The 15211-nt window shown below is 48.3% G+C and overlaps 1 protein-coding gene across 2 annotated transcripts in view; it reads left to right on the top strand.

Annotated features, from left to right (window-relative positions):
- NFATC2 (nuclear factor of activated T cells 2) overlaps positions 1 to 15211 on the top strand; it is a 73586-nt gene that overhangs the window by 34179 nt on the left and 24196 nt on the right. For both annotated transcript variants that reach the window (XM_026796445.2, XM_026796446.2), the window contains exons 7-9: positions 8093 to 8148; positions 8906 to 9032; positions 10576 to 11268. In XM_026796445.2, the coding sequence (XP_026652246.2) occupies positions 8093 to 8148; positions 8906 to 9032; positions 10576 to 11268 (876 nt within the window). The remainder of the gene's footprint in view (positions 1 to 8092; positions 8149 to 8905; positions 9033 to 10575; positions 11269 to 15211) is intronic.

The following is a 15211-nucleotide window of genomic DNA, read 5'->3' on the forward strand; positions in this document are numbered from 1 at the left end:
GTGAGGGTGAGAGCAGCGGTGTAGGCAAACATCACACCAGGCTCCACAGAGCTCCTTGGCTTGGGTGTCCAGGGTTTAGGGTGAGAGGGCTCTTCTTCCCCCCCAAAAAAAATCTTTCTTCAAGTGTTTTTGCACAGCCAGATTTTGTGCTGTTCATTGTTCCACAGACTCCAAACTCTGGGTGCCCTTGGATCCGGGTGAAGTGATGCTGGGAGGGCATCACTCGTGTGCTTTACAGAGCTGAGGGAGCTGCTGCTTGGGGTCACAGTTGTAAATTAGGTTCATCCCTCAGGGGAACACTCAGAACCTCTGTCCATTTCCTCTGGATCTTGTAGACGATTCCTCACCCACCGTTAGGAAGGCAGAGGAGCGTGGAACTGGTCACATTTGTGACAAAAATACGTCTCCATGCGCAGTAATGAGCAGGCTTGCTTTGTCGTTTCACAGAAGTGCTGATAGCACATTTTTCCATAGAAACACCTGGAACAGAAGGACAATTCCTGCATTGTGGGGGATGTCAGTGTGGCAGTGGGTGGCGTGTCACGCGAGCCGCAGGCGGTGGCAGGAGCTGCTGGGGACAGGGCAGGGACAGGCTCAGGCGCAGCCTCACGACAGGAAACGGCAGCAGGAAACAGAGAAGGGGCTGGAGCTCAGTGCTCCGAGGGATAAGTGCTGGTGTTTGAAATGCTGATGCATAAATAGCATTAATTTTCTGAATGCTAAAGTTTATCTGCACGCAGGCCTTAGAGTTCTGGGCTCTTCTTATGGTTATCTTGCGCTGATGCAAGATCATAAAGTGTAGCTGCTGTGAGCCAGGGGAGCTCATGAATTCCCTAAGCCCAGCACACAAAGGCAGAGTTTGGCTAATGGAGTTTGGAGATGTGAACTTGGAGACACGTAACTGAGCCCAGCTAAGTTAAAGTAGGTCAGGGAAGTAACTGGATTGGACTGTGTTCTTGTAATTCTGATCTGGAAGGCAAAGCTTGAAAAGCAGTCTTGGAGCTATCAAGGACTTGGAATAGGGTGAAGGTCAAGGGTGTTAGTGTTTGGTTGGGGCCCAGATCTTACAGTGCAGTTGAAAAAAGACGAGATCTGGAATTCCCCCTTTTATTTATTTTAATTGTCATGTAATAATTTGCTAGTCAGATGCTGGTTGCATTGTGTTTACTCCCAGTTGTGTACTGGTTACTGCTGCTCAGCTGTCAGTGATAGAGGAGGTTCGTATTTCTCGGGGAGAAAAGTGCAAATGGGCTGTGATTTCCCCTGCCAAACTCTTCTGGTGGCCACATGGACATTGTGAATCATCTCTAGGACAATGTGGGTGGTGGAGGAACAGCCCAAACACAACGTCCATCCTTGGAGAGGCTCCACCAGAAATCTCCAGCTTGGGCCAGGCAGAGTGAGGAGAGGAGGTGCTGCCTGTGCCCTCTGAACTGGGGCAGCTGCCAGGGCCCCCAGGTGTGCACATCCACAAAATAACAAAATAAATGTGACAAGGTAAATCTGGCCAGCTCTGGAGCCCAGCAGTGGTGCTTGGACACACCTGGACGTGTCCTGGCTGCAGGCTCAGGCTGGGGTGTGCAGGGTTGGGTGCAGGTTGAGGTTTTGTGTGCACAGTGCCCAAATGCTGCACCCCACGTGCTGGAAACAAGCCATGGGACGTGTGCCAGGGGATCCCAGGAATCCTGCAGGACAGTGCACTGCAGGACACGGTGGTGGGATGGCAGCAGGGCAGGTTTAACGTGGACAGAAGGTTGCTGCTGTGTGGGTTTGATGGTAGGATCGTGTTCTCTGTGGGAGACATGGAAGGAAATTCCTACTCTGTCTACAGCAGTGTTCCCCTTTCTGCTAGGTCAGTTCCTCCCCGTGCTCCAAACAGGGAGCTGAAGCCCTTTTTGTAGTCTGACAGTTTCATGAATGATCCAAAACCTCCTGGGGAGTGCAGAAAATAGCAAATTATTTTCAGCAGTTAACTCTGTGAACTTAATAGTGCAACATTAATGATGCAATTTCCTCAGGCAAATTCACGATAAAATGGACAAAAAGCTTTTAAAAAACTTTCAGTGTTCTCCCAGGTTCATTCAAAAGAGATGTTTGCTACTTGAGCAAATAAACAACTTTGAATATTGACTGTGAGGGTAATGAGTATTAAGCAGGAGGATTGATTTGCCAGGTTCTGCTGTGCAAATTAGAAAGTTTCAGGGTAACGGGGCACCTTGTGCCTCTCCTTGCTGCTGTAGCTGCTGAAAGCCAGCAAACCTTTCTCCCCAAAGGATTCCCCCTGGCTGGGATGTGCTGCCTCCCCAGGTGTTCTTGTAATCCTACGGAGCATTCCAAAAAAACAGGGATTCCAAAAAAACACTGCAAAACAGGAAAAAATCCAGGGCTCACCCAGAGAAAAATGCAGAAGAGTGTGGCTGCAGAAACGGAGTTGCCATAGCTGTTGGAGACTCAGCGAGACAGGGTGGAATCCAGTGTTTTGGAAGGTTTCCCCGTATGACACAAGATTTTGGAATTTTACAGCTGGTAAATCCTTATTAACACAGGCAGCCACTGCTGGCCTGGATTCCCTGGCTCACTGTTTACTATGGGGGCGCCTGATGGAAGTGTGCCTGGTCCTGATTATTCAGCTTAATTGTTTAGGGAGAATATTAAAAAATAATCATAATTCTTGGCATAAACAAAAGGCAGAGAGACAAGCTCCCATCACCTGTTGACAGAAAATTGATCATGAAGAAAGCTGGCATGGGGAGTGGAATTCCCTGTTCTCCCACTTAGTCATCGCATCCTGGTGTGACTCATTTTATTACATGGAGGTTCCCAGTGGTTTTATTTTGAGAGAAGCTTTTGTTTAATAATTTATATACACACACACACAAACACACTTATAATCTTGAAAAAACAACAAATCTATTCTGATGAATTGGCATAAGGAGTCATTTGGAAGAGCTCTGGAATGAAATACTGTTCCTCCTGCTTCGCTGTTCAACTACTGTATTTATGTTTTATTTTAATGGGAATTGAATTCCTCAACAATAGATGGGGAGAATTCGCCTCTAGACTTGTTCTCACTGTGCAAAATGTCAGATTTGGGGCTGGGCTGGCTGGGGGATGAGTAATCCATTGCCCTTTTACCTCCCAGACCTTGCCTTGTATCTCCAGCCCTGGTGACTCAAACTTGTGTCCTCAGTGCAGTGCAGGCACTGGCCTCTGCTCTCAACAAACAGAGCTCCATTAACTGCAGTGGGCAGTCTTGCTTCAGAAAGAAAAAGAAATCCATGGAAATGAAACTCAGGAATAAATTTAATAGTTCTGCTTTTCATGAGTTTTAAATACACTTATGCTGAGTTGCTGTAAAGTTTGAAAATGGTTTTGAAGTAAGAGTTTAGAAGGAGACAACTGCTCAGGACCAGATGCTGAGCAGCCTTGTGCTGGCCTGAAGCAGAGTAAGTTCCCAGCTAAAATCAGAATTTGTCCCTGAATTTCTCTGGAATTTGTCCAGAGCAGCAGAGACTCTGAGTGAGGGTTCCTCATAAGGTTTCTGCTGCCCAGAGTGGTTTTGTCCAACTGGAAACCATTCACTGCCCTCCCTTTGTTCTTGGGGTGGCTCTAAAAACCCTTCTTTGTGTTCCAGAGGTGTCTGTCATCTACTGATAAAAGCTGACAGAGATAATTGTGCTTTTCTGGAAGTCCTTCCGAGGATCAGAGTGCATGGGGACAGTTCCTGCAGGCCCAGGGGGAGCTGTGCAGAACTGAACTGTGCAGAAATGTTCAGAACTGTGCAGAAATGTTCAGAAATGTTCAGAACTGTGCAGTCAGAGCGCTGCCCCTCTGGTGACCAGGCTAGCTTTCTCTGGGGAACCAGTAACAGGTTGTTCATTAAGTAATTTGTGTAATGCTTGACTGAAAAGCAGTGTACCTTTGCAGGCCTAAAATCACATGCAGGCGTGGAATCCCATCCAGAATCAGCACAATAGTATATTTAGTCTTCAGCTGCAGAGAACTGCAAAGAACATTTCCTGAGCCTCTCAGTCCATCAGTCATGCTTGTTCAAATAAAGCAGTGAGTTTGTTTCCCTGCTAGTTACTGACCCCAAAGTCATGAGTAAGGGATCCTGAATAATGTGTAAAGGCTGTAACTGGTTCAGAAAACCTTTAATTGGCTAATTAAAAAGGGTCCTATAAGGGGCTGCAGAGAATCACCCAGAATGTTCCTAATGCAGCCTGACGTTTTGATTTCCCCCAGTTTGAAGCAGGACTTTTGGTATGATGGCAGTTTGGGTTAGGAAGGGTAGAATTACTTTCTTCCAACAACTCATTCATTCCCCAAAGAGTGCTGACACAATCAGATCTCTCATCGGGGTTTAATGCTAAGTCTCATAGCCCTGAAGCAGCACAAAAATCTCTATTTCCTGAACATTTCACTGACCTGTGGTGTTAAGGACTTGCCAACTAAGACAAACCATTAAATGAGCAGGGAACCACAACAGTAAAAATACTGCACGAGGCAGCCATGGCTGGTGAGACCTCAGGGTCTAAATCCAGGGATATTTTATCATCCTGAGTGCTGCCCTTTCCAGAGGCAGGGCTTGGATTCCCTGTGCTGGAGGCACAGCTTGAAAGGCACCACACACACACAGACCTGGCCCTGGGCTCCTCTGTGATCCTTACAGCTTTCTGTCCTGTCCATGGTGGGCATGGTTTAATTCTGTGCAATAAGCAGCTATCTGCACTTGTAGACTTTGGATTAAATTATTAATCAAGCTGGGTTTAGTCTCCTGTGTTTCCAAGCAGGAGCTGTTTGCCCCATTGTGGCATGTATGGGGTAATTGAGGCCAGAAGGGATCTCTGGAGGGTCGAGCACAGCCTCCTGCTCAGAGCTAAACATTTCTGGTGCCAGGCATCACCTGGGTTCAGGGAAGGGCCTTTGGTCTGACAGGGTTTGCACTGGGGCTGTGCTCCACTGTCACATCAGCCTTGGGATTTTCAGTACATCCTTGCAATCAGAATCCTGGTTTTGCTGAGGGCTTTCTCCAAACCCCCGCTTTAATTTCCTCCTAAAAACATTTGCATTTATGCACATTGTAAAGGTGATAAATGTGTTGACAGTTTGGTGCAGGTTTTCTCTATTCAGAATTTCCTGAAATGATCCTGAGACTTCTCAGTTTATTCCTCCTGCTCTCCATTAGCTCCCAGGGTGTGCATAATCAGAAGATTCCTTTTCATTACCAGGAAAAAGAATAGGTTAAAGTAGAGAGAGAGACTTGTGAATGCAGTTGTATTTTTCATTTTCCTCACAGCCTCCCTCACCCTCCTGCCAAAAGCTCCCCATAATGTGCACATCCAGAGCAGTTAAAGGAAAAGCAAATATTGATTGTCTCGAGCTGAAGTGAAGCAGTGAGACAGATGGAGCCACATCATCATATTGAATCTAAAGGTCAGGGAGTGAACTGCAGAGTGCTTAAATCCAACAGGGCTCAAAGAACAGGGATTGCTGCTGCTGACAGATTTGTTAGAAACCTGTTCAGCTGCCACAAATATGGAATATATCCAAACAGAAGCATCTATCATTGTTGGAATTATAGCCCCAAATACATTTACTTCTTGTTTGCCTTTTCTCATTCTTACTTTTGACCCACACAGGCTTTGGACTCAGCCTGAACATCATTTGGTTTTTATGGTTGGCTTCATTAGCTTTTAGTGCAGTTTCAGTGGCTCAGTTACTAAATCAAATCCCCTGTGGTTGTGGTTGCATGTGTTCCACAGGCTCCTTGGATGTGGCACATGACTTGGAGGCCCGTTTCTACTTTAGTTTATGCATTTTGGACCAGCAAATCCTTTTGATTTCCACCTTCTTTGTGGAGTTAGTGCTGTTGTATCTGCACAGACTGTTTGAATTTAGCAGTGCAGAAACAAAGATGAAAACATTCTGCCTGGAGCAAAAGCAGTGTCAAATATTCCTGCTTGGCTGTCCTTGTTGTCCAGACATCTTCATGTGGCATTGCTGGGACAGCTCCCATGTGTGTCTCTATCAGAGCTCTCCCTTCATGATGTATTTTCTTGTTTCCTTTTCCCTCTTCTTCTCCTCAGAGAACTCTAAAAAATTATCCTTTGGGATGTTTAGGATTGAGGGGAGGTTCCTCACACACTGTGCTGGTTTCTTTTCTCAAAGCTCACCTAGAAGGGGAATCTCCCCATTGAGCATTTGCTGCCTCATAATCAGACAAGGATTTGCTGGATTAACTCAATATTTTGGCTCCCCCTTTTCTGTTTCTGTCTCAACAGCAGCAAGGAGCTGGCTGCATTAACAGGGGTACAGATGGAATATAGCAGTGGCCAAAGTGGAGGCTGATGTTAAATGACATTAAATAATGGGATCTTTTCCATGCCTTTGCAGCAGTCCCTGGGGGTGGGCAGTGATACATACTTCAAAAATGAGAGAGAAAATTCGGAGTTGTTCAGTGTTCCCTCCTTGCAGCTGGAAGCCTGGGGTCTCCTGATGGGCCACACTCCCACTCTTTGGGGTCTCCTGATGGGCCACACTCCCACTCTTTGGGGTCTCCTGATATGCCAGGCTCTGGGGCAGCCTCTTCCCAGCTGCTCCCTGGCTGTGCCCACTGCCCAGGGAGGGTTGGCTGAGGGGAGCCCAGCGGGGTCCTGGTGCCCCCTGCCCCACAGCAGCCCCAGGAGCCATCCCAAGGCAGGGGTGAGAGCTGTGAGCTCCAGGACAGGCTCCTGTCCCTGTGGGTGTGAGCAGAGCTGTCCAGGTGAGGGACAGGTGAGTTCTGTCCCCAAAGGGACCCTGGGGCTGTGTCCTGGCCACAGCTGGGCAGAGGCTGCCCCAGAGCCTGGCACATCTGTCAGCTCATTGTCTGGGCCCAGCGCAGAACAAAGAGCATAGCAACACAAGAAATGCAAAATGCATTTAAAAATACTCTTTCATTTCCCTTTTTGCCAGAAGCAGAAGTGCTTAAATAACAGAGGACAAAAGCAGCTCTTGCAGAACTTCCAAGAGTTGGGAAAAATAAAAAGCTGTGTTAGAAGGACTGGGTTTAGGAGATTTTCCCCCTTGTCCTGCCCAGTGTGGGGACCCTAAAGCAGGCAGCAGCTCTGGCTACAGCATTCCCAGTCTGTCAGGCCATTGGGATACGTGTCCCCTGGCCAGTTTAAAATCAAGCTTTCAGAAAGGTATGAGGCAATTTGTTTCCCTCCCATCAGTATTTTTCTTCTGCAAATTGCTTGGCTAAAAGGCTCAATGGAATATGAAAATCAAAGGGGTAAAGATTAAAATCTAAAAAAAATAAAGAATGAAAGCACTGCAAAAATGTTTTTATACTTAAGGAATATTTGTAAGCAGTGGAAGCAGCCAGTCTGTAAATGAATGTCCTGTCACTGCTGATCCACTCTTACAGCACAGGGGTTACTGTGGTGCTGCTCCATACAGGGGGATCACATTTTATTTTCCTATAAATGTAATTTTGTGTAACTCAGGATGGAGACAAGCTGCATGGATGCAATAACTAAGGGCAGCAAAGCTTGCAGGGGTTCAGGGCAGAGGCTGTCCCACATGGAGTGAAGTGCTTTTGCACTGAGTACAGTGAATATTTGGTGTTTTACCACAGCTTTAGGGCTGTCAGGTCATTCTGTGGGAATCCGAGAGGTCTTGGCTCAAAGCAGCGGAGTTTGCTGAGCTGCTGACCCAGGGTGACCATTCCCAAGTTGTGTCTCCTCCTGGTGCCCTCCACCAGTCAGGCTGGCTGGACTCAGGCCTGGTGAAAAGCAGATGTTGCGCCTATGCTAAATATTTCATTCCTCAGTTTGGATAATTTCTACATAAACATTGAACTTTAATATGTATGTGAGCTCTTTCCTGGCGAGAGAAGTGTTCAGTGATGTGTTTCAATGAAATGCTGGTGCCTTCAGTTAGGACTGGGAAGGTGCTTGAAATCAAGTCCATTTTGAAAGCTTTGGTAACTTAATGCCCTTAATTTGTCTCAATGCCCCCAATTTGTCTCTCTCTCTTTTTTAAAAATAAGTTCTATGATTAAAAAAAAGCACACCACAGTGAAGTTAATGTTGTGATATTCTTGTAGATGGGCAGCAGATCTGGGAGATGGAGGCAACGGTGGACAAAGACAAGAGCCAGCCTGTGAGTATGAAACAGGGGGTGTCCTTGCCAGCTTGTGTTCAAGGGGAGCCTCCAAGGAGCAAATCAGGAGCAGAAAGAGCAGCAATGCCACAATGACCAAGTGCCAGATGCTGCAGGAAGGATTGATTCCTGCAGCAGGGAGCCCCTGCTGGATGCTGCCCTGCACACCCACAGTGCCAGCCCGGGCCCTGCAGGAGGCTGCTCCTGGCCAGCCCTGGCTGCTGTGGCACATGCAGGGTTTGCCCTGCAGGATTCCCAGTGCTCTTTGGAGGGAAGCAGCCCCTCTGCTCCCTTGGCTTGCTGGGACCTTGCTTGGGCAGGCAGAGCTCTCAGGAGCCAGCAGTGCCTCTGCCATGGGCTGTGCCTGCCCTGGAGGCAGCTGGTTCTGCCTGCGGGTAAATCCAAAGTCTACAGCATAATTGAGTTACTCTGACAAAAAGAGGGAATTCCGCAGTGCACGCTCCTTTATCAGGCACTGTGGGATTAGCAGAACTTCTGCATTTGTCACCATTTCATGTTTTATTTGCAGCTGAGACTTCTCTCCAAGTGCAGGAGGGGTACAGTCCATAGAAAGCAACTTGTCAGAGCCAAAAATCTTCTGGTCTTCCACCATCTGCCCCTTTCTTCTCATACCCTTCTTTATAGGGATGAACAGGGAGTTCCCCTTGTCGTGGCTGGAGGTGTAGCAGGGGGAGCTGCCCACAGCCCTGGCCAGCCTCAGTGCTGATCCTGCTGTCCCCTGTGTTGTTTCTTTCAGAGCATGCTTTTTGTGGAAATCCCCGAGTACAGGAACAAGCACATCCGCACCGCCGTCAAGGTGAATTTCTATGTCATCAATGGCAAGAGGAAAAGAAGCCAACCCCAGCATTTCACCTACCACCCAGGTAATTGTCAGCGACAGAGCCAGTTGCTGTCTGAGTTCATGAGCAGGATCTGATTTTCTGCTCTGATGTTTTCTTGTTCTTTTAGGATCTAAATATTGCTAATTTAATTCAGCCCTCAGCAGCTGCTTGGTTTAAAAGATGCCTGTGATTTGGTTTAAAAGATGCCTGTGATTTATGATCAGGAATTTCCATCAGTTTAGGGTGTCAGTGATCTGTTATTCTGGCAATGGGCTGATGCTGCCCCATTCACTTGGTGGAAGTTTGCCAAGAGCCTCAGTGGGAACAGGCTCAGTCTGGGACACGGTGTGACCCTGAAAACCATCAGTGTTGCCTTCTCTGACGTGTCCAGCAATAAGAAAACATCAGATCTGGGAAAGGGCCTGGGATGGAGGAAGGCAAGCAATATATATTCTTCAGAGTGAGGCTAGCTGAGAAAAATATGAATGCTTTTGTGATGTTCTTCCTCTGGGGGATTGGTGAGCCATGTCACAATAAATGCAACAGGATTACTAATGAGATTCCCAGAATTTCTCAGCTTTGGCTGGGGGGAAAATCTTGTGAGAAAACCAGAGTATTGTGTTTGTGGAAAGCAGAAAGCATAAAATAACCCCACCAGATTTTATGCAAGCTTCAAATGATGTCTTAATTTGACTTGTCTCTAAGGAAAGGCAAACATTCATTCAGACTTTTATTTTGGTCTCCTCCAGCCTGAAAATCTCTGGTCCTCTCCCTGAATTTATGAACTCTATAGGGTATCACCAATGTGAAGGGTTTGTACAGTTACTAAATTGTTCTGCTCTGGAACAGTATTGAGAAGGACACTTCTCTCTCAATATAAAACCTAAAATAGACCACTTAGGAGGAGGAAGCTTTACTTCCAGACAGGAGTTTTGCATGACCACTGTATGGTTTCCATTGTGTGGTGTTTCTGTAGTGAGTTTTGGGGAAGATTCTACCAAAAAATCATTGGAAATGTAGAGGACCATCATTTACTCCACCTGGATTCACACAACTCTTACTAAATCGTGGTCTTTTAAATGATGGTGTCAGACAGGTCTTCAGCTCTCAGCACTGAGGAAATTTGTGCAGCAGAGACAGAAGCTCTAGAATATTCAGCTCTGCCTTTGGTCACTGGTTAGAGGTTTGACAGGAAGATGGGTAGTTGTTTATGTCCTGGGATTTCTGTTGATTCAGTCTCCTTTGAGATGGAAGTACTGCATGAAACACCTATCTATGACTTCTGATTTTGTGTGTGTTCCATAATGGCCCTTAAATGAATTAAAACAGGAGCTGAAGTGTTGAATTTTTCAGCTTTAGCAATTTGTGGCTCTTTAGTGCATTTAAGATTTTTTAAGAACCTCTTAGCTTTGAAGAATCTTTGCAGTGGTTGCATGTGGGTGATTTATTAAACTGAGTGCTTGTGACACATGAATTTAGATACACAAATCTTGTAAAAGGCTTAAGTCTCTTATTGCTTCAAGGAAAACCTCTCTGTTTCTCCTCAGCTGGTTACAAATAACGTCCTTTGCATGCTTTGTTCTAGTACCATCCATCAAAACAGAGCCCATTGATGACTATGATCCAGCCCTAATCTGCAGTCCAGTGCACAGTGCTCTGGGGACAGTAACACAGCCTTACTATTCACAGCACACGCTGGCCACCGAGTCGCCCTCGTGCCTCGTGGCCACCATGGCTCCTTGCCAGCAGCTGCGCTCAGGCCTCTCCTCTCCCGACTCGCGGTACCAGCAGCAGAGCCCGGCTGTCATTTACCAGAGGAGCAAGAGCCTGAGCCCCAGCCAGCTGGGCTACCAGCAGCCCGGCCTGATGGCCACGCCAGCCGCGCTCGGGGACGGGCACAGGTCCGTGCTGGTGCACGCCGGCTCCCCGGCGCAGGGCTCGGCCGTGCTGCAGCCCTCCCCGGGCCACCAGCAGCCCTCTCCCGTCATCCACTACTCCCCGACCAACCAGCAGCTGAGGTGTGGCGGCCACCAGGAGTTCCAGCACATCATGTGCTGCGAGAGTTTCGCGGGCGGCGCGTCGAGGTCCGGCCAGGCGCAGGGCGGCCCAGCACAGAGGCTGAGCCCCAGCTCGTACCCCACGGTGATCCAGCAGCAGGCGGCCCCGGGCACCAGGGCGGCCAAGAACGGGCCCCCGGGCACCGAGCACAAGGACGTGCTGCCGGCAGGAGTCACCATCAAGCAGGAGCAGAACCTGGACCAGGCCTACCTGGACGATGGTAAGTGCTGTGCCCCTCTCAGGGCTGCTCTGTTGGAGGGAGGGCTGAGGTGGGAGTTCCCAATGCTGCTGTTGCTTGGCGTGGCCCCCTTGGTGGCTGTGGGCATTTGCTGTGCTTTCAGGCTGGATTGGGTCTCTCATTAGGTGCATTGTTGGTTGATGGCAAGGCACTTTGGCCACTCGCCCACAGGACCCCTCTGCTTGCTCTGTGCCACGTTGAGCTGGTCCCATTTTGTCTCCCTTTGCCAAAGGTCCCATTGGCAATTTGGAAAATGGCGGATCTGAAATTACTTCTTCATTATTTTATTATATTTTTTCATATCAGGGCAAAGTCCACTTTGTAAAATGCTCTTGTACATTTTGTACCAAAAAAAAAAGCCCATTGAGCAATCTATCAAGGCCTGTTATGAATGGGGTAGTGCTGCAGGCAAAACCATTGCAGATGTTCTAGATGAACAGTGGGACATTGATAAGTTAAACAATGCTGTTCCTTTGTTGTGAGCCAGCTGATTTAGCCTTTAGGAATGAACATAAGTTAGAGTAAAGCTTTCTTTGAACATATCCTGCTTATTCTTAGGTAGGCAGCCATTGGCAGTCTGGTTGATTGGTTCTTTTATTAAAGCATGTTTCTGGCAGGAGGAAATCAATGCAAAATTAATAGTGCAGCTGGACACGGCAATCACAGAGAGCAGCGGCAAACCCAACATTGATTTTAGTGGGAGCAGAGTGAGGCTGCTGGAAACACTGCTGCAAATGCAGGATGTTCCTGTGCAGGAGGCACAGACCTGATTGTCACAAATGGTGGCTCTGCTCCCCTCTCTGTGCCGACAGTGTGGGCTGGATCTCCTGGTGTGCACCAGGATGTGCTCCAAGCACCCAACAGTTCGGGATTTTTGCTGCACTTACCTGAGTAATTGTGAAGTTGTGTCTGTGAAAGTTTTGCTTTCCTCAGCTTGGGTGCTGAGTGCTCTGTTCCGTGTGCAGCCTTCACTGCTGGGTTTGTGGGCAGAGGTTGGATGGTTTCTCTGTTACTGTGTTTGCAGAGGGGTGATGCAGCTTTGGTGCCATCGCAATAAAATCTGGAGAGCTTTTACTGGCTCCTTTCTCTGAGCAGGAGATTCAGGAGTCCTGAATTTAACTTGGGAGATTCACTTTTCATTCAGGGAACTGGGCGTGATAACAAGGCAAGAGAATCTTTCTGACAGGAGAACAAAGCACTGTTGTTTAGGGTAATTTTAATGAGAAGCTGAGAGATTTTTCCACATTTCTAAGAATACTTGGTACACACCTTGTAAAAGAAAGAAAGGAGAAAGCTTTTACTTCAAGGTTCTATCTTCAAAGTCAGGCCATAGTCCACTAAAAAGAACTCCTAAGATAGACTGCAAAGTTAATTTTGCTGAGTTTTGCATCAGGCCAGTGACACCCAAGGGCAGCACAGCTCACCCAGAATGCGCTCACCCTTCCTGCTAAGGGAGCCTTTAGGCAGAACTGCAGCAATTAATAATGAAACCCCAGGCTTCTCCTTGGCTGGCTACATCATCTTCAGTTGATTTCAGCCACAGATTGCTTTATCAATCATGCCACCCAAGTCAGGCCAGGCAGGATGGGCCACATGCAGTCTCTTTACTGACCTCAGTGAGTTTATATCAGCTGGAAGTGTGACTTGGAGAATTGTGATTTACTTTAGGGCTTTGCAAAGCATTTCATTCTGAAATGTTCGGGACTTGAATTGAAAAGCCACATTGTTTGCTGCTGGGGAAAAGTGACTCAGAACATAACAAAAGCCATGTTTTTCCTGACTAGAAAGTTTGGGTTTGTGCTTTATGGTATTAAAAGAAAGCAAACCCAAAGGATTATGGAGGCTTTGCCCTTAAATCCCTTTTATCCAGAGAGCTCTTGTGAGATAAAGTGAGCTGTGAGGTCTTGCAGTGATTTTCACGGACAGACACGGAGCTGGTGCTGGCCCAGGCAGGCTTGGCACGGGCCAGTGCTGCTGCTGCTGCTGCCCTTGGGCAATCTCTCACTTCCCTCTGCCCTTCCTCCCTTCCCACATCTTCCTGCTGCCCCTGCTTTGTTCTCCTTTCTCCAGGGTTCTGCTGACATCCAGCTTTGTCCCTTTGCTCTGGTGCCTCCTCTCAGCAGCCCATGCTCACTGCCTTGGTGGTTAACCCACAGCCTGGGTATTCTGGGCTTTGTTTCTGTCCTGAGTTGTGTGGAGGGGCCTGGGCATGGCCCACACTGGCAGTTCCCCATTGCTGGAGCTAGTGCCTCTCAGGGTGGGCAGGCTGAGGGTGCTGGGCTGTCCTGGCAGTGCCCAGAGCATCCCCAGCTGACACCACTGTCATTTCTCTGCACCCCTCTCAGCTCCCTGGAGTCAGTGCTGGCAGCACCCCTCATTGTTGTCTTCTCTCCCTACTGTAAAAGATGTTATTTGTCCTTCCTGGGAGCATGGCTTGGTTTTGCTCAGAGCCTTCACTGCTCCCCAGGGCACAAAGCACTGGGAATGCAGCACATTTAACCTGCCTTGAAAAGGTGAGAGCTGTTCTCCTCTCTGCAGGACTCCAGGCCTGGGGGCTCTCCAGGTTGAGTGCAGCCAAACCAGCCTGGAGCCCAAGGCAGGTGATGGCAAGGATTTACCATCCTCCCATGGGCTTTGCCATGTGCCAGGAGTGCTTGGTGCCAGCTGGTGCCCTCCCCAGCCCTTGGGGACCATTTCAGCAGAGCTGTAGCTGGTTCCTGGCCCTGCTGCAGATGTGCAGAGCTGCCACTTGCGTTGTGGAAGGAGACTTTGGCCCCTCTTCTCCTCTTTCTGTGCAGCCTCAGCCCAGGCTGTGGTGCCTCATGCAGCTTCCCAGCCCTGCCCTGCCAGCCAGGGTGCCAAACAGGCTTGCAGGAAGGAAGGCTCACTGCCCAGACAGAGAGGGTGGATTTGGATGTGCACCCATCAGGGACTGATGCAAGTTCAGCATTGCCACACAGGACTGCCTTTACACATATACCCCTCCATATTTCTGTGTAAAATAGATAGATCTGTAACTTTCTGATGGCAAATACTGGGAAGAGTCCCCAGAGGAGGGGGCTGCTCATGAAAAAGTGACAGGGGAACCTTTGTTACACAGCTCTGCCTCAGAGATTGATTCCTGTGGAATTACGTGGGGAGTGAGGATAGTGCAGGAGTGTCCCTGAGTGCCAGGGGTGCATCAGGTGTCCGGGCTAGGCTGGCAAGCAGGGACCAGCCTCAAATGCAAGTGAAAGCCATGGGGTGACACAGTGATAAGCTCCTTTCGGCCGAGGCCTCATCTCAATTTTGTTCATAACCAAACCGCCCACGATGGTAAAAGTTGCCCAAACAACCACATCAATATGTTGACAAATAGAATGTAGTTCCTGCAGCGCCCTCAGAGCACTGAGATTAACTCTTTAAAGCACAAACCCAGCCCAAATGTAGTTCTTTGCAGCACTGTCTGCAGTCCCCTGGTGGGGCAGGATTGAAAGGGGTGGCCCAGGGCTGGGGCACTGACTGAGCTCCTCCTGCAGGGTCAGTTCCCCCTCTGGGACACAGACACGAGGCTCAATTCCACACACAGATCATGCTTGTGTAGCTTGAGTGTTATCAGCTTGCCTGCCTTAGATTGAGATCTTTGCAAAGAAAAATGATTGTCATTATTCAAATAGTAACTGCCTGACCACATCTGACACTCCCAAGTCTGCTGGATACAGCAGCTCTAAAGTATTTTTGGTGCACAGTGATGTCCTTTGGGGAGGAGAGGAGCAAGGCAGATGCTGTGTAGTGGTTTATCAGGCTGCTGATCAGAGAGATGTTTTATAGTGAGCTCAGGTATTTCGCAGAAAACTCGAGATACGTCAGATATTTCTTTAGAAAGCGGCTGTGCAGGATGTGCAGTGTGGTCCTCACACCACCCAGCACCTCAGATCCCCTCCAT

This window comes from Zonotrichia albicollis, chromosome 17 (genome assembly GCF_047830755.1).
Source record: "Zonotrichia albicollis isolate bZonAlb1 chromosome 17, bZonAlb1.hap1, whole genome shotgun sequence".
Lineage (NCBI taxonomy): Eukaryota > Metazoa > Chordata > Aves > Passeriformes > Passerellidae > Zonotrichia > Zonotrichia albicollis.